The sequence below is a fragment of the Cenococcum geophilum genome (assembly GCF_001692895.1).
Source record: "Cenococcum geophilum 1.58 unplaced genomic scaffold K441scaffold_43, whole genome shotgun sequence".
Taxonomy (NCBI): Eukaryota; Fungi; Ascomycota; class Dothideomycetes; order Gloniales; family Gloniaceae; genus Cenococcum; species Cenococcum geophilum.
The window spans coordinates 697,079-723,055 of NW_027137601.1; the positions used below are offsets into that span (position 1 = coordinate 697,079).

The following is a 25,977-nucleotide window of genomic DNA, read 5'->3' on the forward strand; positions in this document are numbered from 1 at the left end:
TATATCGTTTTTATACCAAGCTAAGCAGCCTTATATTACTTGGTTTAAATAAATAAATAAATCTTTTATTTGTTTTTTCGTGGATTATAAAGATATAAACTAAAATGGCTCTAATATAATCGAGTAACATTAAACGCGGAAAGTAAAGGAATAAGTGCTGGGAGCAATTATCAAAATACATAGGTAAGACTAAATAAGCTCTATTTAATTATAACTAACGCTTCTATAGGGAGCAAGTTGGGAATTGTAATAGAGCTGTCGCAAGTCCGTCTTATTCCTAGCCTAGACGATCCTTATATTTAGAGAGTGCTGCTAGAAAAAAAGGAACTATTCTTAAGAATTTTTTTAAAAAATATAAGTGATTATTCTATTAGTGCTTATAAGGAATTATATAAAGGAATTAGTATAACGTTTAAGGCTATATAGGTTATAGCTACCGTAAAGATAAACTTTATAAAAGCGTAAGGTGTTATAATATCGGTAAATATGTGCAAGATATCTTAAATTATTAGGTTTCCTAACTTCTTATAAACGCTAAACTACCTAGAGGTTAGCTTTAGTGTAAAAATTAATAAGCTATAAACGGAAAATGCTAGGTTAGCTTAAAAGTTAAGTAAATTAAGAGATAAGACATTTATAGAGATAGAGCTTAGGTAGCAGGCAGAGGAAGAAGTAAGTTGGCTTAGAAATACTAACCAGCAACTTTAACGGGAGGCTTAGGACAGCGCAATAAAGTATATCTAAGGGCTTAATTTAATTGGGCTCCTATTAGAGGAGTTAAAAACCTAAGCGCCTCTAGGAGGTTGTAAAGTCTTTTATTAAGTTGAATCCCTAATCTAAGCTAGTAATTTAGATAGTTAAAAAATTTAAGTATATAAAATTCGCTATAAGAATAAGAGATATTTAAAAGGTTATAAGAGTGAGCGAGCGAGCAAGTATATAAAGTAGGAATGAAAGAGTATAGAATAAAAAGCGTTCTTTTCTCCGTCCTAGTTATACTAAGTATAGGAACTGCTTTAAAAATATAACAAGTAATTAGGCGTTAGGCTTTACGCTCCGACTTAAGAAAGAGATATATCCTTAACTTTAGACTAGTAAATAGTTATAATTTATAAAGATTCCTAGCTATTAACGCTTTACTTAAGTAAGTACTTCCTAGGGCTTAACAACCTAAGCAAAACTCTCTCCTTGGAACTGCCGTTATTGTGCGGTAACGCCAATAACTTATTACCTAAATCGATATTATTATATAGACGTATAGTAATGTTTAGGAATACGCCGTCTATGTTATTCTTGCTATTAAGCATTAAGTATTACAGTGGAGGTTCTTGGGTTAAGGTACTTAATTCCGTTAGTTGTTGTTTATGGGCCCAATTAAAAACCCAATAAGAGAAACAATAGATATGGGTTTTTAAACGGTTCTGGAGCACAGGTTAAGACCTAGTAAAGGCTATAGCCTATAGTAGGCGTTTAATAATAATGAAAATGCATATACTAATAATTAGAGATGTTATTAGTTAATAAGGAGACGAGATAGTATAATATATATATATTTTTAGTATAGATTTTGTAAAATTATCTAATAATATTAATTTATAAAAAAAATAGAAAGGGCCTAATTCTGGGCCCCCGTTATATCGCTATAGGTTAGCTATTTTTATATTACTTAGGACCATTTTTGGGACTAAAAGTTCTTATATAAGTATTAGAAGAATTTATATAGGAACTGGCCTATTCCTATTTTAATATAACTAGTTTTAAAGCATTCTTTTAAAGTCTATTATCCTTTTACTATGGCGAAGGGAGGAACGTAGCTAAAGCGAGGTGTCTTAGTTATCTTTATACTTGCCGCTATCTATTATACAGTTTTAGCGCTATAGGTACTATATAAGGAAAGCAATATAAAGGCGGGTATTATAACCTTAAGCGTAAAATATTACTCTCTATCCGGATTTTTATAAGTGGCTTTAACTAATAGGTTCTTAAATTTAGTTTAATTTTACTATTAAACCTCTAGATAATTCCTTTGTTATACTATACGCCCTTTTAGAGCGAGATATCCTTTAATCTTTTTAGACCGAAGTTATAAGTGTTGCTAATAGCGTTGCGACGGCCATCCCTAGTACTATTAGCTAAGTGTAAAGCGCCGCAAACGCTGCCGCTATAGCTATTCCTAAAGTTATTGAGGAATTAATTCCTAAAAATTGCTCACTAGGTACGAAACAATTCTGTGTCGGATTTACTTATAATATAATATACAATAACTTGCTATTAACTCTTTCTAATATAGTGCTAGAAGAGGTTAAAAGCTTTCTTAAAGACTAACTTAATGACCTTTAATCTCTAGAAGGGATTTTAATAAAAGTCACTTCTATATATATCTAGGACTGCTTAATTATAGGGCTGGTTTTAATGCTTATCTTAGCCACTATATTCTTCTATTTAATATTTAGCCGCTTATTTTATATCGCGGCCATTCTTCTAAGGCTTAGCGTTTAATTAAGGGTAGTAATTTATTTAGTATTGGGTATAGTATATTACATCCCTCTCTTTATACTTACTATTATTTTATATATTTTCTAGTTAAAGACTAAGGAACTATTATCCGAGATTAAGATGGAGAAAGGTAAGGTAAGTGGATTATGTTTAGGAGCTCTCTGCTATACTATTATAATAACACTACTAACTGCTCTTATACCGGCTGTTATTTAAGAATATATTATAAGAATGAAGGATAGGCAATAAAGGCGGAAATTAGGGGTGCTAAAGGTTATATTTAGAGATTATAATAGCTATTTATAAAAAAACACTTTAATTAAGAACTGGGAGTATAACCGGCGGAGAAAAAGGGCGCTTTACGGGGATATTTCGTCGTAATACGTCGGAAGGCCGTGTTGGGAAGGTCTAACTACTAACGGCGTAAGTTAGCGGAAGCATAAATTTTCTTAAATAGCTTAGAATGCACGCAGTTCTTTATAGCGTTTAGTTTTAGGTTAGTTAGCACTTTATTTAAATATACGTAAATAATTAGCAGTATTTAAGTCCCTTATAGTTAGAACTAAGCATAAGCGGCGAAAACGTAATACCCTAACCGCGTAATACCTTTTTAGGGATCTTAGACATTTAAATAAGAACTAGTATAACATTACTTTAGCTATTAGCATTTATAATTACCGTTATCTTATATATAGTAGCTAATGCGGCTAAGTATCCTAATTGGGTTACTTTATAGGCATTAATAGGCTATATAAGCTAGATAAGACCGCGGAACCAATATAGCTAAAGATGTTTCCCTATTGCTATTTATATTAAGGGGACCATATTTAGCCCCCTCAGTATCCCTAAGATACTTCTCTATTTTAAGATATATTTTATAGCTGCGCTAGAATTAGTTGTCCTTCCTATTATTTAATCCCTATATCCTATCTATAAATAGATACTTAAATAATAATTAAGCGAGTATAAAAGGACGTCCGTTTTTAACTTATTAGTAATTATATAAAATCCGCCCCCCCCCCCAAAAAAAAAACACGCGAAACCGAGATTTACTACCTTTTATCCTATAACGTATTTACAATCCTAGCAATATATCCCTTACGAACTTTCAGCTTCACTCTCCTTCTTAGCGTTATCTCTTAACTCGTCTCCTTATCCCCTATTACCCTAACCCTTATATGGCGTTAAGACACTATCTTAGCTGGCTTCCATCTCCTAGATTGTTTTAATCTTAGCTTTAAAGGTAATATATTTAGCGCCGTGTACTTATTGGTTAATACTGTGCCTATACCCTTAAGCGTAAATCTAGATTAATGTATTATAAATACTATGGGGAATATAGGGTATTTATTTAAGTAAGTCTCCAATCTACTACTTAAGAGGAAAGGAGGGAAGAAGTAAAGTAGAAATACGTGCTAATACGGGGCAGCGGCGGTGCCTTTAGCTCCTGTTTAGACTATACCTTAAAAAGCGATACGTTAGAATTAACTTATAATTATGTAACGGATGCTCCTAATACGTTTAAAAAGTCTACTATTAATCTTAGTAAGTAGAAGTATAAAATATCCGTATACTCCACAAAACTAATAGAGAAGATAGATAGCACAGCGAAAGAAAACGGAAATAGTGTGTTTGTATACAATAACGGAAGGGTTAATTACCAAGCTCCTAGTGCTGCTTGAATTTAAGATTATAAGCATATTATAGATATAAAGGTATAGCGTATATAGTCTAGGCGAACGACTTCTGATAAGTTAAAGATTTTACTTACTATTTTAATTGCCTCCTCCTCCTAAGTATTATTCGAGACTATATCCTACCTTATAACCGTAGTCTATTAATTATGTCGATTAACGTAATATATATTTCGCGAAATGAAATCTACTGTTTTCTTCTAAGGCTAATAGAAAGAGGTAACTTAATAAGGATCTAAGTCGCGCATATATATTTAAGTAGAGCGGTAATATTTAGGAGATTGGTACTAACTATCTATAAGAGGGTAAAGCTTAGAAAGCTATTACCGTCCCTCCCTACGTGCTAAGATACCCTCCATACCGAGATATATAAGGGGTACTTTAACTTACGCGCTATAGTAGATATAATGCTAATAATAACTTCCTACTATCGTAATAAGGCTCTAAGGCTTAGATAAGACCCTAATATAAGTATTATAAGTGGTAAGAGCTTAATAGTGGTACTGTAGTAAAGGGACATTGTTACGCTATAAAAGGAGGCTCTCTACAAATCAGGCGCGAAGGCGATAATGCAAACGTAATTTATAGGTAGGAGGGGTCCTAAATATTTAAAGGTAATTATAGCACACAACTTATATAGAATTATAGTAAAGCTTAATATATGCGCAGAGTTATAGTTGCTTAAAGTCAAAGTACCCCTTATATTTTCCGGTATAGTGGGTTTTCCGCAACCTAGGGACGGACGTTATACTTTACTGTCCTCCTTTAGAGTAGTATAGGTAACTTACACCTAGGCTAGATAAACTGGCTAATTAAGATTAATTTACTAATAGTGATGCTGCTCCTTATATTACGAAATTTCTCCTACTTAAGGGAGTCCATTATTAGTTATTTAAAGCTTAGGAAATACCTAAAGCCTTTTTAAGCATAACTACTATATTTATAAGCGAAATTTAGTAGCCTGTTTTAGGTGTAAAGGAGGGGGAGAAGAATTTAGTCTAACTACTACCTAATGTTTAGAGATCTGGTATAGGAATAATTCCAATAGTCGCTAGAACCGAGGACTATAATTAGGTTCTATATGGACCTAAAACCGGTCTGCTTATTAGTTAGTGTAGTATTTAAACCTATAGAGCCCATTTCTAGGTCCCCTATTTTTAGCTATTGGGGGTAAAGGTAGCGTGGCCAGATATAAATGCATCGTTCTTTTTAATTAGTCTCTTTAAGTTCCAGCCCTGTTTTAGAGTTTACGTATAGAATATTCCTAGCCTTTTAAAAGAAAGCAATTTAAATATATAAAACCATATTTTAGAGTCTAGAGTAGGTCAAGCCCTATAATATAGAAGTGTATTCTAAATAGAAAGTAGGTATAATATTCTCGTAAAAGGATAAAAAGCTTTTAAATACTCGTTTTCTAAACCTCTAGGAGGCGGGGGAGTTGCGGGTATAGTAATCGCCAGTACTATATTTATTATTATACTGCTTACTCTTTATATATATTTACGTTATTAAAAGCGCGCCATATACAATAGAAGCCTTAAAGTTAATCCTAGTATAGTTTTATAGCAAGCCTAGCAACGGATAGCTTATCTATAGATATTATTAGTTAGTAGTGAAATACTAATCCTATATATATTCTTACCTGCTATAAATATGCAGTTGTCCCTAATTTAAGAAAAAAAGTTATTAAGCCCTAGATGTATATATACACCTCTATTAAACTAAATTAGATTTCCTTACTACTATCTTACTACTGTCTTTAAGACTAGAACCCAATGTCTTACTACCCTATTACTTATAATTGTATATCTTATTAAATGTTTTATTAAATATCTTATTACCTATTTCTATTACTAATTACTAACTCTTAAATCTTAAGCGGATGGCTTATGGTCGTATCTACACTATTTTTATAAAGATTACTATATTACTATAAACTTGCAGGGAGCGTGCTGGCAGCCTACTTAGGTAGCCCCCTTATATAAAAAGACCAATTATACTACAGATAGATTAGGCCAAGGGGCGCCGATCTATGCAAAGATAAGTTACTAGAATATTTAATAAGCCTTTAAACTTTTATTATATATATTATAGCACTATTATAGACCCTAGTTAGGGGCTTGGCTAAGCCTTGGCGCCATATATATAGACGTGTCCTTTTTATTAATAACTTAGTTAATTGAGGCATAAGCACGGCAAGAGGGACGCGTAAGCCTATATAATTAGATTATCTAAAAATAAGGATCTAAAGCTAGAGAAAGGAAAGGAGAAGAAGAGCAGCGCCGGTTAACGTAAGGTTCTTTTATATGGTCCTCTAGTTACGTAATCGCGAAGTTCTACTAAGTTCTGCCCGTGTTCTACTAAGTTCTGCCAATGCCGTAATACTTTTGTTAGTGACTTAGTTAATTAAGGCACGAGCACGGCAAAAGGGACGCGTAAGCCTATATAAATGGTAGTTTATAAACAAGGATCTAAAGCTAGAGAAAGGAAAGGAGAAAAAGAGCAGCGCCGGCTAAAGTAGGGTTCTTTTATGCGGTCCTCTAGTTACGTAACCACAAAGTTCTACTAATTTCTGTTAGTGCCGTAACACCTTTCCTTAACCTTCTTCCAGACCTTGTCTTAAAATTCTCGTTTACTAGCTACTAATAGATTCTATTCTTTTAACTAAGCCTTTATAATATACTAACTAAGACACCTTAAAATAATAAAAATATTTTATAACAAATTATAAGTTTCCTTAGTAGTAGTATAAGAAAGTGTTAGGGTACTAAGCAGGCTAATAGAATGATATATATAATGCTCTATAAGGAAGAAGCTTAGGGGCTTAAAGGCCCCGAAAAGGTATCTATATAATAGCCCGCGCGCTATTATGTAACACGTCGCTAAGCTTAAAGAGACTGCCTAAGTACCCCCCCCCTACCTAACCAACCCACACTACGCACCCTCGTGCCACCAGCAGATCTCGCTTTAATCGCCGAAGATAGGATACTAAATACTTAGAGGAACAGCCCCCTAAGACTACCTACTACTAACTACTTACAAAATCTCGTAGAATAAGGCATAAGTAATACTAGGGAGTATTAAATAAGGCATATATACGGGCTTGTATAAAAATATAGCAAGACTAAAGGGAGTGAAAGTATATAATATAGTACTAGTGCCCTTTAGGCTTAGTGCCTCCGGGCGAAATAAACTTCATTATTATTATTACCCCCCCCTACTAATAGAAAGTGCTATTAACTTTAACGTAACGATTAAACGAACTAAGCTTTACTATTTATGCTCTTTACGGAACCATAGCGGATAAGTAAGAAGAAAGTTTTATATTTATCATACACCTATATAGCGAGAATCTTACTACTTTACCTATTCTATAGTTTAAATGTTAAAATATTAGGAAAATAAAAAAACCTAAACTTCGTATAACGATATAATAAGACCTTTCTACTTTCCTTTAGGAAGGTAATATAATAACCGGCCCTGCCATTATTATAAGAGTTAAATCATTAACATTATTAGGCTGCTATACTATTACCACGGTAAAAGCTACTCCGTTTATTTCTTATGGCATATAAGCGGTCCCCCTCCTACGGGCGGTAATATTTAGAGGTGTATACACTAATACGTTAAGCTAATTAACCTATTTAATAAAAAGTTACTTACCTTCTTTAGTAACAAATAGCATTTGCATTAGATCCCACGTAAACTCCCTCTTTAATAGTCTGTTAGTGCTATTACTAAATACTCCGCCAGTTAATTATATAACAGTTAGTCTCGGCAAAATAGGCAATAGGACTCTAACTAGGCAAGATCCAGGAACAATAAATGAAAGAGCGAGATTATACGCCTATATATTGCTAATTCCGGTATTAAATAGAGCCGGATTAGGTACTTCGTCCTAGATATAATAAAAGAATGCATCGTAGCGGGATTTAATAGTAAGTATTAATGATACCAATCTCAAAAGCAGAGGATTAATAACTGTGAGTTGTTCGGCAAATCTAATAGTGGCTTTAATGCTTACTAAGGTTATAAAATAGGAAAGTTTAAAGAACCCCTTAGTCGAATTTATTGGGAAGGAGTAATTATAAGGAGAAATTAACGGTATATTATAGGCCTTAAGCAAGTTTATAAGGCTTTTAAGGTAGACCTCTTCTTACTATAAGGGTGTTAGGTAATATTTCTAGACTTTAAAGTAGCAGTATACTTATAGCAGCAATCTTACTAACAACATTAATGGCATCATTAGGATATTCATTTATCCCCCACTTTATAATTTCCGTTAAGCCAGTATTAAAAAAGGACGCCTCTAAATTTTTAAGAAAGTGCGCTAATTAAAGTTCTTTAATCGCACCCACAGATATTACGGTTGGTACCCTACTATTCGGCGGACTACTACCTACTATAGCTGTAGTATTAGAATAAAGGGGCGCCGCGGTGGCAAAGCTTCCTAGAGCGATAGAAGATATATAAAGGAGGGCATTAATATCCGTAAAAGGGTATATGGTTGCGGTCGAAATAACTATAAAGTATAACTTACAACTCTAAAACCTACTAGATTTGTAGAATATATAGTAAGAGATCCCTTTACTATTTCTAATTTCTATTTTAACCCTTAAATTTTAAATTATAGGGGCCTGCTTTAGGGCACCCCGAGGAGTTATTTATAGTAGGGTCCCCATTTTAGGACCCTTAAACTGTCTTAAGTAGCTTAGTAAAGTATATCGCCTCGATATAATGGTTATTAACGGGGGTAACACCTTATATTAAATTGTGTCTGATAGACACTTCGTTACCCATCGCTTTATTATACTGACTATTCTATTATTTAGTCACCAATATTGCGTAATTATAAGTACGTTATTAGCTAACTCGGAAACTGCTATATATACAATTTATAAGCTACTGGCCTGTCCGCCTATTTATAGTAAGTCTATTTACCTTACTAGCAGCATTAATATAGGTTCTGCTACCGACTAGCAAGCTAAGGTAACGTCGTCCCTCTTATATCTCCCTATTACTTTCTTTAACCTATGCCGTAATAACTAGTATAAAGATTAGATGTAGGAAATTTCTAATCTATAGTTCCGCGAGTATGTTAAGTAGGAGCTTAATTATTTGGACCGCGCTAACGTTATTGTAATGTTCTTTAATAAGAATGGTATATTGCTAATTAGCCTTCTTAAGCTTGGTCTATATGCTCTTAGTCGTAAAATAGTTGTTTACTGCCCTAAAGGTTACTAGAGACACGGCAATATGCAGATTATTTATAATAGGTTCGGTATCTAACTTATAAAGAATTTAGAAGAGTTTATTAGAGAGACTAGAAAGATATTAGAGATCTAACTAAATATATTACTGGAGATATCCTTAGTTTTATAATAATTAGGATGGCAATAATAAGATAGATTAGATTTATTTATTAGCTTAATATATTTGGTTTAGGGCTATTAGAAAGGCATAAAGTAACAATAATTCTAATAATAATGGTGGTAGCAATAGTAGCATCTTCTTAAACCCTTTGTTTTTATTTAGGAATTTTACTTAATAATATCAATTTCTACACTATACCCCCTAATTTTAAGAAACTTTGATTATATAGTCGAAGTTGTTTAATTGGTCAGATTCCTGCCAAGAGGTTTACCCTATAAGTTTTATCACGTAATATCGTTGCGGGCTTATCTTCTAATAAGAGAGCTCTTAGTTAAAGCGAGCTATAAATAAGAATTTTTGAAGGTAAAGGAGACCTTAAATATATCTAGGATTATAGGAAGGTAGATTAAATTTCCTTTAATAAGCAAACGATATAATAACTAAAGAGCGTACTATTTAAGCTAATAAATTTCCTCCTTAATTCTGTAGAATTCTCTATCCTTAGGCTAAGCGTGCCCTTTTCCTCTTAGATGCCGTGATTTTATTTCCAGCCTTTATAACCCGTTTATCTCCGTAATTTTATAATTATAGATAAATTGCTAATAAGGAAATTTCAACCTTTTAACGGTACCTATAATAAGAAGAAAGAAAGCGAGGTTTAATATTAACTCTAAATATTAATTAGACGCAGCCTCTTATAAGCGGCTCTTATAATTACGCCGGCTAGTATTCTAGTTTAAGGAGCCTTACTTTTTTATTTAAGTAGCTATGTATAAGGTCCTATAGACGATCTTATAGCTTATTGCTTCCCGATACTATAAACGGTTAGTAGCTTAAGAGTAGTATAAGGTAGGAAATCTTACCTATAACTAGCATTTCTCCTTACTTCTCTGCCTTGTCTTATACCCTTTTAATATGTTTTCCTACCCTCTCTTCTTAGAGGATTATCTTTAGGTTTGTAGAGCCTTTATATACTATAGTATATTTGCCAAATAGTACCCTATCTATTCTTTTTAATCTAATATAGATTAAGATGCCGAGGATCTATTTTAAGTTAGCGTGAGCTATAATAATATTATTTAAGCTACTAACATAACTATTATCCAAGGTGTTGTTAGTTAGAGTATTATTAAGTAAAGACTGCACTGCGATCCTAATGTCTATATATTATAAGTTTTGAATTTATAAACTATAATTTAGAGCTTACTAATAGTTTTTAATTGCTATACTAAATGGACTTGCCGAGTGCGAGTCTTGTAAGCATTATACCTATATATTAGCTAAGTAAGGTAAGGCAACTGCGCGGCTATACCGAAACCGCTTAATATTATAAAAACAGTCTTATAATCGCCTACTAGTGCGCTAATCCTATATAGCCCGCTAAACAGAGCTAAATAGGGCGGTTTGCCGTAGTAGGTCTTGCTGTAATATAGTAATCTCTAGGTTAAGCCTCTATGAGGCTCTATAAATAGATCTAAAGAATTCTGTTCCCCTTCTAACTAGAATATTATAGTAAAAGGATAAGTTTATAGAAAGGACTAAAAACTTACTACTAGAATCTACAGACCTATATACTACCCTACTTTAATTTTTAACGGTTAAGATAAACTTAGATATATTTTAATAATATTATTAATATAACTAATATAAGCTTAAGAACAGCCGGAGCCTATAGCCCTATTTTAGTAAATAAGAAATCCGGACTATAGAAGAAGGGTTAAAAGGAATATTATTATAAAGATATAGATATATAGCCGAGGAGGAAGCGGCTTTAATATTAAGTGCCGCTAAATAGAATAGGCAGAAAGGATTGCTAATACTTAGTGTACGCGGATAAATATTTCGTATAATAGCCTATAGAGAAAAGGATAAGAGAGTAGGAGAAGAAAGTGCAGTAATAATCCCCCCTATATAGTATTGGATATAGTTAGTAAGGTATTAGTCCTATAGAAAGGGGGAAGAGGGAATAAGGCTTATAATAACTCCCTATATATTCTCCGCTACACGTAAAGGGAAAGAGTTTTAGCTAGCTATTACCGTAAGAACGTAAAAAAGTAGAAGGATAAACAATATTATCCTAACTAAGCGATAAACTCGTTAGTATATATTTAAAAAAACCCTAAGTATATCTATAAGAAAGTTAAGATAAGGACTAGTGAAAAGTGGGATTATATTAATTAACGAGAGATTTATAGCTTATAAACCGGCAATCTAGATATCCTAGACTTTAAAGCTAATATAGAACGCATTTACCGTAATATAAAATAACTATAAAAGGACATTGGCCTAACTCTATAGACCTAAATATTGATGGCGGCGGATTAGCTGCGGATAGGTAAGATATTAAGATACTAGAAAAGAAGTGGTTTTTAAAAATGACTATATATAGGGACGGAAGTAAATAAGGATAAGAAAAGTAAAGATGCTACCTATAGCTATAGCATATACTTAGGTAATTTCCATAATGATATGGACTATTATTTAAGGGCGGAAGAAAAGAAATTAGCGAAGTATAGTAAAAATTAGCGGAAAATTTGTTAATTTAAGGGATGCCCGAAAATCCGTTAAAGGCAAAAATAGAAAGGGACTAGAATTGGGAACCTAGTAAGAGGTCTAGAACTAGGAACTTGATAATAAACCTAGTAACAGAATTCTAGTCACTAGCTAAAATTAAGTAAAAATATTATTACTTTATTAGCTATTAATATAGGTAATCTAGTAAAATTTCTAAGTATGCTCGCGAGATGGAAAACGTTTAAAAAGAGCTACCTATTCTAGTGGATACTTATAACCTATATGCGCCCTAATAATAGCAAAAGATACCAATCCTATAAGCACTTCTTTTCGCTAAGGAAGTTGTAATAACGGATGCTAGAGAATATTAGTAGATAATAGTACGGGAAATAAAGCTCTAACGTACCTCTATTAATTTAATAACTAAAGTAACAGAGGTTATCTTAAAGAGGAATCCGGCGGCGTTAAAGTCGGGCGGCTAATAATATAGGTTATCCACACTAATAGCTCGCTTCTCTTTAATGTATCCCTATATTAGTTCTATAATAATATTACTTAGCGCTCTAATATCTCTAGGTTTAGCGTTTTATAATAGGCGGGTATAGCAATATTTTTAATACGCTATAATATTTTATTAGTAAAGGCGGTTTTAAAACTAAGCTAATTACTAACTAATTTTTATATCTCTATATAGATGAATAAGTATATTTAAATAACTTAGTAAACTATACTCTAATCCTTTCGTTATAAGGTACGCAAGCCCGTTAAGTATTTACTATAGTTAGTGCCCTGTTTAGTTATTACGCTATTAGGTTTTTACCTATCTAAGTATTATAGCTAAGTAAATTTTATTAAGGAGAGGATTGCCAGTAACGTAGTATAGAGAGTAGGCTATAAACTTGAAAATAATATAGGAAGTCTTATTAAATCTAAAAACCTTAAGAGCAGAGATGAAGTTGGTGTATTATATCTATTAAAACTTATAAAGCTTTTCTTTAATATTAGGTTCTAAAAAACTCCGCACTATAATAAGATTTAATAGGGGATCTTTCCGCTTACTTTTTACTATAGCAATATTAGACGGGAGATCTCTCCTTTTAGCCACTATGACCTAATCTTTAATACTAAGTTATAGCTAATAGGTCTTCTTATAGACCCTCTATAAAGATCTATATTTTATTCTCACGTATTTATATACCCTAACCCTAGATTTAATAGCTTTAGGGAGTCTAAAACGCTATAGGCCAGTCTTAGGATTTATATTATCCCTATTTAAAGAGTAGAGTCTTTTTTTAGCTAAAGCATCGCGATTATAAGGGGTGTTACCTTCTATAAATTGATTAAGGAAGCTGGTCCAGGAACGTATTTTAAGTTCTCTTAGTGCTTCCAAATTAATCTGTATATAGCGTTTTTTAGATATAGAAATTATCCTAAGCGGTATATAATAATAGGAAAGTCTGTTTTCCGATAATATTATTAGCTAAAGAATAGGTGTGAAGGACGGATTTATGCCTCTTATAATTTACTAAAGGAAAAGAGCGATAAATATAATAGGGGTCCGGAATTAGACCCCTAGGTTTCTATTTAAAGCATAAAAGGAACTTATAGTAGGTAATAGATTTAAAATAGTAAGTACTACGGATAAGAGGCTATAAGTGGCCTGTTCTCCTAGGCGGATTATATATTCCTCTTAAAAAGTTATCTTAAGATATAATGGTATGATTCCTCTAATAGGAGCGAAGACTCGTGACGGAGAGGAGCATTAGTTAAAGAGGCGCGGCTAGCATTAAGATTAAGTTGCTATACTTTCCATTTAAGGGAGCTAGTAATGACAATATTAAGAGACTTAAGAAGTTTAGGAGGAGAATAATTGCCGTTAATTATTCCTATCGATCTACTGAGAGGTAGCTGTTAGATCTACGTAATGGCTACCTAAAGCTAGATTTTCTGGCCGATTTTTATTTAGAATAAAAGACATTAAGTCCTAGCAGCCGCAGAAGTTCTTCCTCTAGAAGTTTGGCGCTAAACTATAGATTATATCTCGTAAGTAACGCCCTTATATCTTATATATAAAGTATCCTTATACTTACTTCTTAATAGAGCTTAACTATAAAAGAGAGTGCTAAAGTAGCTCTAGATACTATATAAGAGGCCGCTAAGCAATACACGCTTATAAAGTAATGTATGGTACCAATATCCCCCCACCAAAATACTTATAACTTATTAACTATAATAGTTATTTATATAAAATTTTAAATATAGCTTATTAAATAGTAAATTAAGCTTTTTATAAGGTAGAATTTTTTAAATTTAAAACTATACTGTTAGTATACATAATCTAATCAACGGGCATAAATATTACTTATAGTGGCGATACGTATGCGGTGTTAATATAATTAATTATTGATCCTCCTATTCTCTAATACAGTGTTAATAGTATATGCGCGTCTTACGTAGGTTACGTGCTCTATACGCGTAATATATAAGACGAATGTCTTCCAATATATACTATATATTTATATATAATATTAAAATATATTTATAAAATACTTATAACTTAATAACTATAATAGTTATTTATATAAAATTTTAAATATAGCTTATTAATTAGTAAGTTAAACTTATTATAAAGTAAAAATTTTTAAATTACTATTTTATATAATATTTTATTGCCTTTTTTTTAATTAAATGTTTTTTATTATATTTTATTTTTATTTTATAATTTTTATAAAAAAAAAATTTATAAAAAGTTTAACTTACTAATTAGTAAGTATTGGAACGTTAATTATATAACGTAGTTACGGGACTATATAGTGAGGTTAGCTAACCTAACCTTAGAGTAACCCCTTACTTTTAGTAAAAATAATTAACTACCAACTTTAACACCGCATACGTACTACTATAAGTAATATTCGTATATGTTAATAAAGCGAGTATACCAACAGTAAGCTATATTAAAATTTTTATATAAGTAGCTATTACAGTTATTAAGTTATAAGTATTTTGGTAGAGGGATATTAGTACTATATATTACTTTATAAGCGTGTATTACCTAACGGCCTCTTCTAAGGTAAAGGTTTTATCTATAGGCGTTTTAAATTACTAATTATATTCTATATAAAACCTCTACTATCTTAATTATATTAGATTATAGATTTTATATTATACTTATGTTTAGAGGCGCTTTATAAACTTCTTCTTAAGGCTATGTTAATAAAAGTACCGCGTTTAAATCTATAGTAATAAGATATATCAGGTATGGTGGAAAAAAGGCAAAATAGGTAAGACTTAAACTAGTTATAACCTTCTGTAGACTATTATTCTCTAAATATAATTGCTCTAGACGTAGCTATTCTAAATATAGCTATTAGACGTAACGTTCTTGCTCTCTAAACGTAACTATTCTCCAGATATAGTTCTCCTATTTAGCGCTACTAAGAGGACCGATTATTTTAGGCTAATTGGGCATCTAATAATACAGATATAGTTTCCTATTTAGCGCTGCTAAGAGGACTAGTTATTTTGGGCTAATTAGGCATCTAATAATTCTTTAGACGTAGCTATTCTCCAGACGTGGTATTAAGAGGACTAGTTATTTTAGGCTAATTAGACATCTAGCCTTTAGATATAGCTATTCTCCAGACGTAATGTCCTATTTAGCGCTACTAAAAGGACTAGTTATTTTAGGCCGATTAAATATTTGATCTCTAAATGTGGCTATTCTCTAGACGTGGTGTCCTATTTAGCGCTGCTAAGAGAACTAGTCATTTTAGGCCAATTGGACATCCAATTTCTAAACGTAGCTATTCTCTAAATATAGTGTCCTATTTAACGCCGCTAAGAGGACCAGTTATTTTGGGCTAATTAAATATCCGATCTCTAAATATAGCTATTCTCTAGACGTAGTGTCCTATTTAGCGCTGCTAAAAGAACTAGTCATTTTAGGCCAATTAGATATCCAATTTTTAGATATAACTATTTTCTAAATATAGTGTCCTATTTGGCGCCGCTAAGAGGACTAGTTATTTTGGGCCAATTAGATATCTAATCTCTAAATATAGCTGTTCTCTAGATATAATGTCCTATTTAGCGCCGCTAAAAGGACTAGTTATTTTAGGCCAATTAAACATCTAATCTTTAGATATAGCCGTTCTCCAGATATAATATCCTATTTAGCGCTGCTAAGAGGACCGGTTATTTTAGGCCAATTAGATATCCGATTTCCAGACGTAGCTATTTTTAAGACATGGTGTCCTATTTGGCGCTGCTAAGAGGACTAGTTATTTTAGGCCAATTAGACATCCGATCTTAAGACATAGCTATTCTTTAGCGTGGTTCTCCTATTTGGCGCTGCTAAAAGGACTAATCATTTTAGGCCAATTAGGCATCTGATAATTCTCTAGACGTGACTATTCTTTAAACGTGACTAGGATCCCCTAACTACGGTTAGCTAAAAATAGAGGGTCCTAGAATTGGGTTCTAAGGATAATATTTAAAGCGCAGCTAAAAACTTATACTAGTTATAATAAATAACCTATTCTCCTGTAGCAAATATTATTAAATAGGCTATATAGATATATAAAACACACGATTTCTTAAGCATAAACGAAGATTTATAGCGAAGAGGAGGATTAAGTATAGAGGTACTGCTAGTGTTAATCTTAAAGTGCTACATTTCGCATGCGAAAAGGATAAGGTAAATATAGTAAGACTTAAGAATTTCTTCCGGAAGAATGGTTGCGATTGCCTAGATATTTAAAATTATCTTCCTACTGTTATCGATTAGGAGCAGCTTAACGCTACTATTTAACTTTTAAAAACTTCCGCTAAGGCGCTAATAGGTTATCTATATAATAATTATATAGAGCTAAGCTTTCCTCCTAATTTCCATTTAGAGTGTCTTTACGGCCTATACTAGGTTTAAGCAGCTACTAAGTTCCTTCCTTTAAGAGATAAGCGCTAGATTATAGATCTATATCTTGTAGGTAGGAAATTCCTATTTTGTATATATAGTAGGCTCTAACTCTAATTATATCTAAATATTAACTATAAACTAAAGACAACTATAATTGAAGAGTACTCTTATAAGAAGAAGCCTAATGATAGTAAAATCTACTATAAAATTCGCCAGTACTAATTATTAGGGAATACGTACTTTAAAGAATAATAGTGGGCTTGTTTGGCCGCTATATCTAACCGGAAAAAGCAGAATCTAAAGCGTATATTAAATCGCCTAGAATATAGAGCGGCATTTAACTTGTAATTAGATATTCCTAGGCTTAAAGGAGGTATAAGACTAGGTATTATATATATATAGTTTAATATAGGATGTGATAAGGTAAGGATTTATATCTAGGCGCTATAAGTTACTAATAATATTTAAATAGCTAATTCTCTGTTATTTTGATTATATTAGGTATATCTAGTTTAAGATCTTTAGTAGTAATAGACGGGCAATATAGAAGGTAGATAGAGCTACTGTAATAGCATTAGAGCTTACTACTTTTAGAGCGTATAGTGTGGATACTAGAGCTTTATATAGCCAGTTATAGCGCGGCCAGATCTTTAGTAATTTTAATAAGTAAAATTGTAAAGTTATATAGAGTGAAGTGCTCTCTATCTCTACTAACCGCTTAATCCCTTCTTTCTTTAGTTTTTTTAAGGATCTTAATTACCTATAAGGCCCGGCTAACTACGTAAAATGACTAATACTACTATTAGGTAAGGACTCCTTATTCTATACCTTATAGTAAATATTCTCTAGTATAAACTAGTGGATTAATTAATATATAATCTAAAAGTCCGAATCTAGGTTTGTATTTAGGCTAAGAAGTTAAATAGATTAAGTAGACCTTAGACGCTAATAGATATAAATAAGTACTATACGCGATTACCTTAAAATCCTAGCGCAGCGTAAAAAGGTAAGGAATGATTTATTAGTAAAGCCAACTAATAATTTAAGCGAGACTGCCCTATATAAGTTTGCCGCTCTTGCCTACTAATTAGGCTTTAAGTTTAACTAAATCTATAGTTTAATTTAGCGGTTTACTAATAGGGAGATTGCTTATATAGCTCTATGGGAAGCTAGGAAACTAGACCGCTAGCGATATAATCCTATCGCCTTTAAGGGCTTTATAGAGTAAATAGTAGATTTCTTTTCTACCGCTTAAGAGATAATAGAAGAGGAAATGAGAGTTATAGTTAATGTTAATTATTCTAATAGGTTACTAAAGAGATACGGGATTCTAAAAATTTATAATTATGAATAAGATAAGCTTTTACTATTTCTAGATAAGCTATATACTAATAGGGTACAATCTAATAAGATAACGTTATTTTTTATCTAAAGATCTATATACCTCGCCTTTTTTAGAAAGCTAAACCGCACTAATATTAACAGTGGTATAACTTATAGGCAAGTATAGATCCCTAAATAGGTAATACTTAAACGAAAAAGGCTTAAGCGGGAGAGGTAGTAGTAGGCTAAATAAGAGACGCTTAACTAGGAGAGGCTTAAATACAAAAGGCTTAAATAAGAGAGGCTTAAGTGGGAGAGGCTTAAGTAGGAGAGGCTTAAGCAGGAAAGGCTTAAGTAGGAGAGGCTTAAGCAGGAGAGGCTTAAGTAGGAGAGGCTTAAGTAGGAGAGGCTTAAGCAGGAGAGGCTTAAGTAGGAGAGGCTTAAGTAGGAGAGGCTTAAACGAGAGAGGCTTGAATAGGAGAGGCTTAAACGAGAGAGGCTCGAATAGGAGAGGCTTAAACGAGAGAGGCTTAAACGAGAGAGGCTTAAACAAGAGAGGCTTGAACGGGAGAGGCTTGAGCGGGAGAGGCTTAAGCGGGAGAGACTTAAGCGGGAGAGGTTGGAACGGGAGAGGCTTAAACAAGAGAGGATAGAGCGGGAGAGGCTTAAGCGGGAGAGGCTTGAACGAGAGAGGCTTAAGCGGGAGAGGCTTGAACGAGAGAGGCTTAAGCAGGAGAGGCTTAAACGAGAGAGGCTTAAGCGGGAGAGGCTTGAACGAGAGAGGCTTAAGCGGGAGAGGCTTAAACGAGAGAGGCTTGAGCGGGAGAGGCTTAAACAAGAGAGGCTTAAGCGGGAGAGGCTGGAACGGGAGAGGCTTAAGTGGGAGAGGCTTAAGCGGGAGAGGCTGGAACGGGAGAGGCTTAAGTAGGAGAGGCTTAAACAAGAGAGGCTTAAATAGGAGAGGCTTAAGCAGGAGAAGCTTAAGTAGGAGAGGCTTAAGTAGGAGAGACTTAAGTAGGAGAGGCTAGAATAGAAAAGGCTAGAATAGGAAAGGCTAGAGTAGGAGAGGCTAGAGTAAGAGAGGCCTAAAAAGGAGAGGCAGCGGTAGGCTAAGTAAGAGAGGCTTATATTTAAGTAAGAAAGATAAATATAGAAGATATAAGTAAGAAATAAAGAAAAGACTATAAGGGAAGAGTAGGAGAGGCTAGTAAAAGGATAGAAGCCTCTATTAATAGTAGAGTAGGACTAAAGATAAATTACTTAAATTAACCTAGATAAATTTATAGAACTAGTAGGCTAAGAACTAGTAGAAGAAGATTAGGTATTAAAGACTATACCTTAAAATAACTATTAAACACGGTAAGACTAAATAGAAGTTAGTAAAAATACCTATATTATATAGGATAATATAAATTCCGTAGTAATAGATACCGCTAACTTAACTTCTACTTCTAACTAAAGGATAAAGACCTAGAAAATTTAAATAGACTTTAAAATTATAGAACGCGGTACTTAGAGTTTAGTATATAGCCTCCTAGTTAATCCCTTTAAGCTATTAGAGGTAAAGTAAGTAGTAGTAAAGTATATAAGAAAGAGAGAAAGGATAAAGATATATAATATAAATAAACGTATACTAAGCCCTTAAATATATTTTAAGGATGTTATTGCTAATAGGATAAACACTATACTTTTAATTCCGGAATTGGAGAGGGATATTATTAACCTTTCCCTTATATCGGGATGACTTATAATTTATACTAAGCCCATTTCTTTAGCATGCTTAGTTTATCTTAGCGGTGGCTATAACCGGTTTAGAATATATATAGACTTTTTGCCCTTTAAGATATTATGTTTTAGTAAAAGATAAGGATCTAATAGACCTTTCTCTATTAGAGGGGAGGTTTTTTTTTTTTTTTTTTATATCTATTGTATTATACTACGTATAATACTACGCATGCAGCCTTTAGGCTATGGCGCTATAGTCCTATATACATAAATCCCTTAGGGCAGCTTAATATGTACTAGTAACTATATCCTAGTAGTTTATAAGCCCCTAAACTAGGGGTTTATAGTTCTTTAGTAAAATACTAAGTTACAAGCAACTACTAGGGAATGAGAAAATGGTAGAAAACTATAAGAAAATAAGAAATCCTAACGCCTTTCCCTGTCCTTTTGTAATTTATTTCTATCCTTTTACTTACTAATATCTCTTTTCTAGGAGCCTAGTAGGAGTTACCTCCTATAGATCCTGCTGTTATTAGCCACTTTCTAGTAGCTATCCCTATCCTACTTAGAAATAGAAAAAGCGCCTCTCTTCCTTTTTGTATATAAAATAGCTTCTTTAGAGAGAGAGAAGAGCCTAGTTTCTTTTATATTTCTCTTCTTTCTTCCCTATATAGGTTGTAGTCCAGTAGTAGATATCTAGGGGTTTGTAGTGCTCTATATTCCCTAAAGTATCTACCTTCTTTATCCTCTCCTATTACTTTAGTAAAGGATTTAAAATAGCCTTTTNNTAGCTTTAGCTNGNAGAAAGCCGATTNTAGCCTTNTAGGATATTTATCCTTAGGGGCTTTAAGAGAAAAGGAATGGCTTCCTTTATAGATCCTAGTATAGTGTTTTCCTTTATTCTTATTCTGCTGCTAGTTGTTTTTCTACTGTTCTAGTATCTCTTCTCTTGCCGCTCTCCCTATATAGGCTAAGGAGGTATAAAAAGATTGTAGTTTTCTTCTAGAAAGGCCCTTTTTTGCTAGCTTATTTGCTATTTCGTTCCTATAGATTCCTAAATAGCTAGGAACCTAGTAGAAGTTAATAGAGATCCCCTTACTAGCTAAATAGGAACAGCTTTGCGTAATTTTAAAGACTAGTTCTTGCCCCCCTATAAGAGAATTAAGCTGTAATCTCTTAATAGCCGCTTGGCTATCTATAAAGATATAGACTTGTTTCTTTTCTAGTCTTTGTTATTTTAGGTGTTTTAGGGCCCTATAGACTGCATAAAGCTCTGCGTTTATAATTTCTATATAGGGTCCTAGATTCCAGTTCGTTGTATATTTAATCCTATTTCTCTCCCCTATTTTATATATAGCAGCTACATTTAATTTATTGTCTTTAGAGCCATCTGTATAGTATATATCTACTAGGTCCCACTCTAGGGATTCTTATAAACTTTCTACTAGTCTTAGATGTTCTTGTGTAGCTTTTTCTTTACTACCCCTTGAGATAGAAAAGAATGCAGAGATAGGAGGAGACTACGGTTTTTGCCATTCTAGAGAGATTCTCTCTATTTTCTAGTTTTAAATTAGCTGCTGAACTTTAGAGGCTAAAGATAGTAGCTGTGTCTTTGGCTGTAAGAGGTACTTTATAGTAGAGTTTTTAGGGCTAGAACTAGAGCTAGAATTAGCTGCTAATTCGTCCCTATCTTTGTTGATCTCTTCTATATAGACCTTCTTAATTACGTGGTTTTCCTTGAATTTTAGGATTCTTAATGCGTAGTTATTGCAAAGCTTTTTAAATCTAATTCTAGGAGGAGGAATAGAGGCTTNGATCTCTACAGCTTGGCTAGGAGATCCTCTAAACGCTCCTAGGACTAGTTTTAGGGCCTTGTTTTGTAGAGATTAGTACCTATCTAGTAGGTAGTCTCTAGATTTGCTTTTTTACCAGCATTGTATACCGTAGTTTACTATAGTGGTAATGTAAGCTATATAGAGCTATCGTAGGGCTTGTAGAGATAGACCTCTTTGTATATTACCTAGTCTTCTAATTAAATAGAAGGCTGTTTTTGCTTTAGAGATTTGTATTTCTATATGTTGTTTGAAAGTAAGCTTAGAGTCTAGAAATACCCCTAACCACTTAACTAGGGGTTTAGGAGATATTTCTACGTCTCCTAGCTTTAACCCTTCTTCTATAGTAGTGCGTTTACTATGGAAGTGTATAAGCTCTGTTTTGCTAACGTTAAAACTAATAGCAGCTTCCTTAGCTTTAGATATTAGTTCTAGCGCTATTCTCTCTAGCTTTTTATAATTAGACTTAGCTGAATTTGAGGTAACTATAATTGCAAAATCGTCTATATAGCTAAGAGAGTAGGCTCCTTCTGTTTGTATGCTGCAGATATTGCGTATGTATAGTAGAAATAAAATAGGGGATATAGGCGATCCCTGTGGTATCCCTGTTTCTAGTTCTACTTTTTCTTNTATTTGCCTATTAAAGGANAGCTNTAGCTTTCTATTGCTAAGGAAAGTAGCTACCTATTGTGTAAACGCTATAGGTAGTCCTAGTTCCTTACAGATAGATAAAAGCTGGTTTTTAGAGACATGGTTAAAAGCCCCTCTTACGTCTAGGAATAACATAGTGGCTATCCTTTGTCTAGCTTTTTTCCTACTATTTTTAGATTGGATATTATTTAGGAGTAATAAGACTGCGTCTATTNCAGACCGCTGTCTTCTTCCTCTTAGTTGAGAATCTTGAAGTAAGCTAGTAGTACTAGCTAGATATCCTAATCTAGTAGCAAAGATCTTTTCTAAAGTCTTTCCTAGGCAGTTTAGTAAGGAGATAGGTCTATAGGACTTTGGTAAGGAATAGTCCTCCTTATTTNCTTTAGGGAGAATAACTCCTTAAGCTTCTCTCCAGACCTTTGGCTGATAGCCTAGGATAAATAAAATCCTATAGATTCTATATAGAAGATCTTCTATAGTAGGGTAGGCCTTTTATAGAATTGTAAAAGATATCCCATCTGGTCCTGGAGCCTTTTTATTAGAGCTAGAGAAAATTGCTTGTTTGACTTCTATTTTCTCTAGTTCTGGCCATTCCCATTTATTGTCTATTGTATAGTCCTTCCACTCCATAGGGCTAGTAGAAGGGGGGGGTTTAGGGAATAGAGTAGTTGTAAAAGCTTTANACTGGTCCTNGAAGCTTTCTACTAGTCTAGTAGCCCCGTCTTTGCTATACTGTAGACTAGGGATTATTCGTAATGTTCTCTCCTTTGTATATTTTAGGGCAGTAAAGACTTCCTTTCCTTATGCTTTTTCTAGGAAGCTATTCCAGCAGCTAGTCTTAGCTTCTCTTATTGNGTGGAAGTATTGATTTTTGGCTTCTTTATAGGCTTCTAGTCTAGAACTTCTAGTAGGTTGTTCTTTTTAAAGTCTTCCTAGTTTTGCCATTTTTTGTCTTTTCTTTAGAAGCTCTTTATTCNACNATNGTTTAGAGAATTCGNAGGTTNTAGATCTAGGGATAGCTTTCTNTNCTNNTAGCTTTATACCTCTAGTAAGATCTATTACTAGATTATCTACTAGTGTACTTAAGCTTCTATCCCTAGGTCTATAGGAATCTTCTAGAGAGGCTAGGGGACCTTTTTCTCCTATCTCTATATAGGGGTTTTCTCCTACTAGTTNTTNTAGTACTAAAAGTTTCGCTTCTAGTTCTAGCCCTAGAACTTGCTCTTTTAAAGAGGTAGAGAAGAGCTCCCAGTTTGCCTTTTTTATAGAGAAAGGAGTTTCTTNAAGAGGGTTTAGGTATCTTTACGTCTCTCTAGTAAATAAAGAGAATGCTATAGTCTTATGGTTAGATCCTGTTTCTTCTATTATAGTCTAATTATCCCAGGTATTTTCTTGGAAGTTTCCTAAGTAGAAGGCTAGGTCTATAATAGACTTTTCCCTTATATTAGATCTATAGAAGGTCCCTTCCTATTCGTCTGAATTTAGTAGTTGGCAGTTATATTTGTCTAGCCAGTCTACTAGTTCTTTAGCCTCCCTAGTTAGGTTCTTAGCTAGCGCGTTCTATTGTTTATAGTATAGGTTATAGTCTTCTATTAGTATAAAAGGGAGATCTATTTCTAGTTCTAGAATGGCCCTAGAGATTGTAGTTATACTACTTCTTTAGGTTCTAGAGTTTTCGTCTAGTTGTCTCTCATTATAGATGTTAAATAGTAGAAATCTTTTAAGTTGGCTATAGATTTCTAATACTATAATATCTGTATCGTTGCAGATATCCTCCCTATTTCTATATTGTAGAATACTAGAAATAGTTTTCCTTATATAGATAGCTACTCTAGGTCAAATAGCTAGATTACCCTGAGCGAGAGGATTAAGGTTACAAACCCTGGCAACGATGTTGGAATAGAACAAAGTAGGACACTTTTTGCTCTTTTTTGCTCTATCCTTATCCAGGTACCTAGGCTGCTTGTACTGAAGAATGAATATCTATTTTTTTTCCTAAACTCACTAATTTTCTAGTAGGGGTTTGCTGTACTCTGTCTTTTATTCCTACATTCGATGTTCATATACTAATGCAGAATTTCCTCCCCGCTAGTTTTAGAACCTAGCAGAGAATGACCTCCTTCCTTCTCCTTATATACGAGAACTTCTAAGGCTTATACTACAGTTGATATACAATTAAGCTTGAGCTGCTTTCAAAGACTCGCAGTCTTTTGCTACTCATGCAAAGCTTGTTTTATACAATCATCGGCTGTACAACGAGGGGATAGGTGTGCTTTGCAAGGTGCGTTCCTCTATTCATAAATTCACAAGTAAGAACCACGAAAGTGGTCCTTAGATAAAAGGTATACCGCTGGGGCACTCAAAATCGGATGCAAGGCCTTGGTTAGTAGCATCTAATCTCTCATACTAGCCAATATTGTTGGCACTTGAATACGTGTATAGTAGGCAGAGACCACTTCTAGTGCTAATTTCAACTACCTTTGCAGGCAGCTACCCTCTGCAATTAGGATTTCCTTCTAACTTAAAGGGATTCCCTGTCTTTTCCTCACATCAATTTTCTACTAGCCGAAAGACTCATAGGATCCAGCGAACCCTACAGTTTTCGTGCGATTCTATCTTCTTTTCCCTAGCATACAGAGCATTTATCATAGGACATGGCGTGAACATCCCTGTATTCACTGATATAGGACTTTATCGAAGAGTCTCTACATTCTTCTTCTTTTAGAAAGTTTTAAGCCTCCTTCTCACTAGGAAAGCGGGAGAGATAGGGACTATCTATATATAGCGCTACTACCTAAGCCTAGCGGCTATCTAGTTCTATTTGTTCCCTTGCTAAAAGAGGAAAAGAGCAGTTAATGTAAGCCGATTTCCATTTAGTGTTTAACTCAAATACCTTACATGTAGATCCTCTGTAGTTGCGAAGAGAAATATCTGATTTCGCCATAGTTCTAGCCCTTTAGTACAAGACAATAAAGGCTTCACAACATTATAGAGATTATGTATAGAATTTATGTTAATTGACTTGATTTGTAGAGAAACAGACATCTAGAAGGCCTGGTCCTCTTTGGTACCCATAAACTAAGGTACTACGTCTCCTTGTACTTAGTAAACTGCTTCTTTTTTATGCGCTCTAAGTAGAGACACTATAGCAGGTACGAGCTAGTAGCGAGAATAAGTAGGGGAGATAAGGAGGAGGGGAGCCACTAGTTAGAACTAAGTGAGACGAAGTCACAAGCTTAAGATAGAACAGCTTAAGGATTAAAATGCCTAATCAACCTACAGTATGTGTTTTCTCATATATATATACAATAAGGACTGATTAACACTCGAGAACTATACAATTCAGACAAGTAAGGAGATTGCTAAGGATCTATCTAGGAGACGCAACTAAAAAAACTATAGAAGAATTTACGGTAAAGAATTATCGCGCGATAGTAGGAAATAGAAACTAGAG

General features: G+C 33.5%; 1 protein-coding gene across 1 annotated transcript; it reads left to right on the forward strand.

The window, feature by feature from the left end:
• Positions 1-16,668: 16,668 nt before the first annotated feature.
• Positions 16,669-16,836, forward strand: K441DRAFT_577393 (uncharacterized protein; the record flags this gene model as incomplete). The annotated part of the gene is made up of 1 exon (XM_067644238.1): positions 16,669-16,836. A coding segment is annotated over one exon (168 nt), but the record flags the coding sequence as incomplete, so codon positions are not given.
• Positions 16,837-25,977: the final 9,141 nt, after the last annotated feature.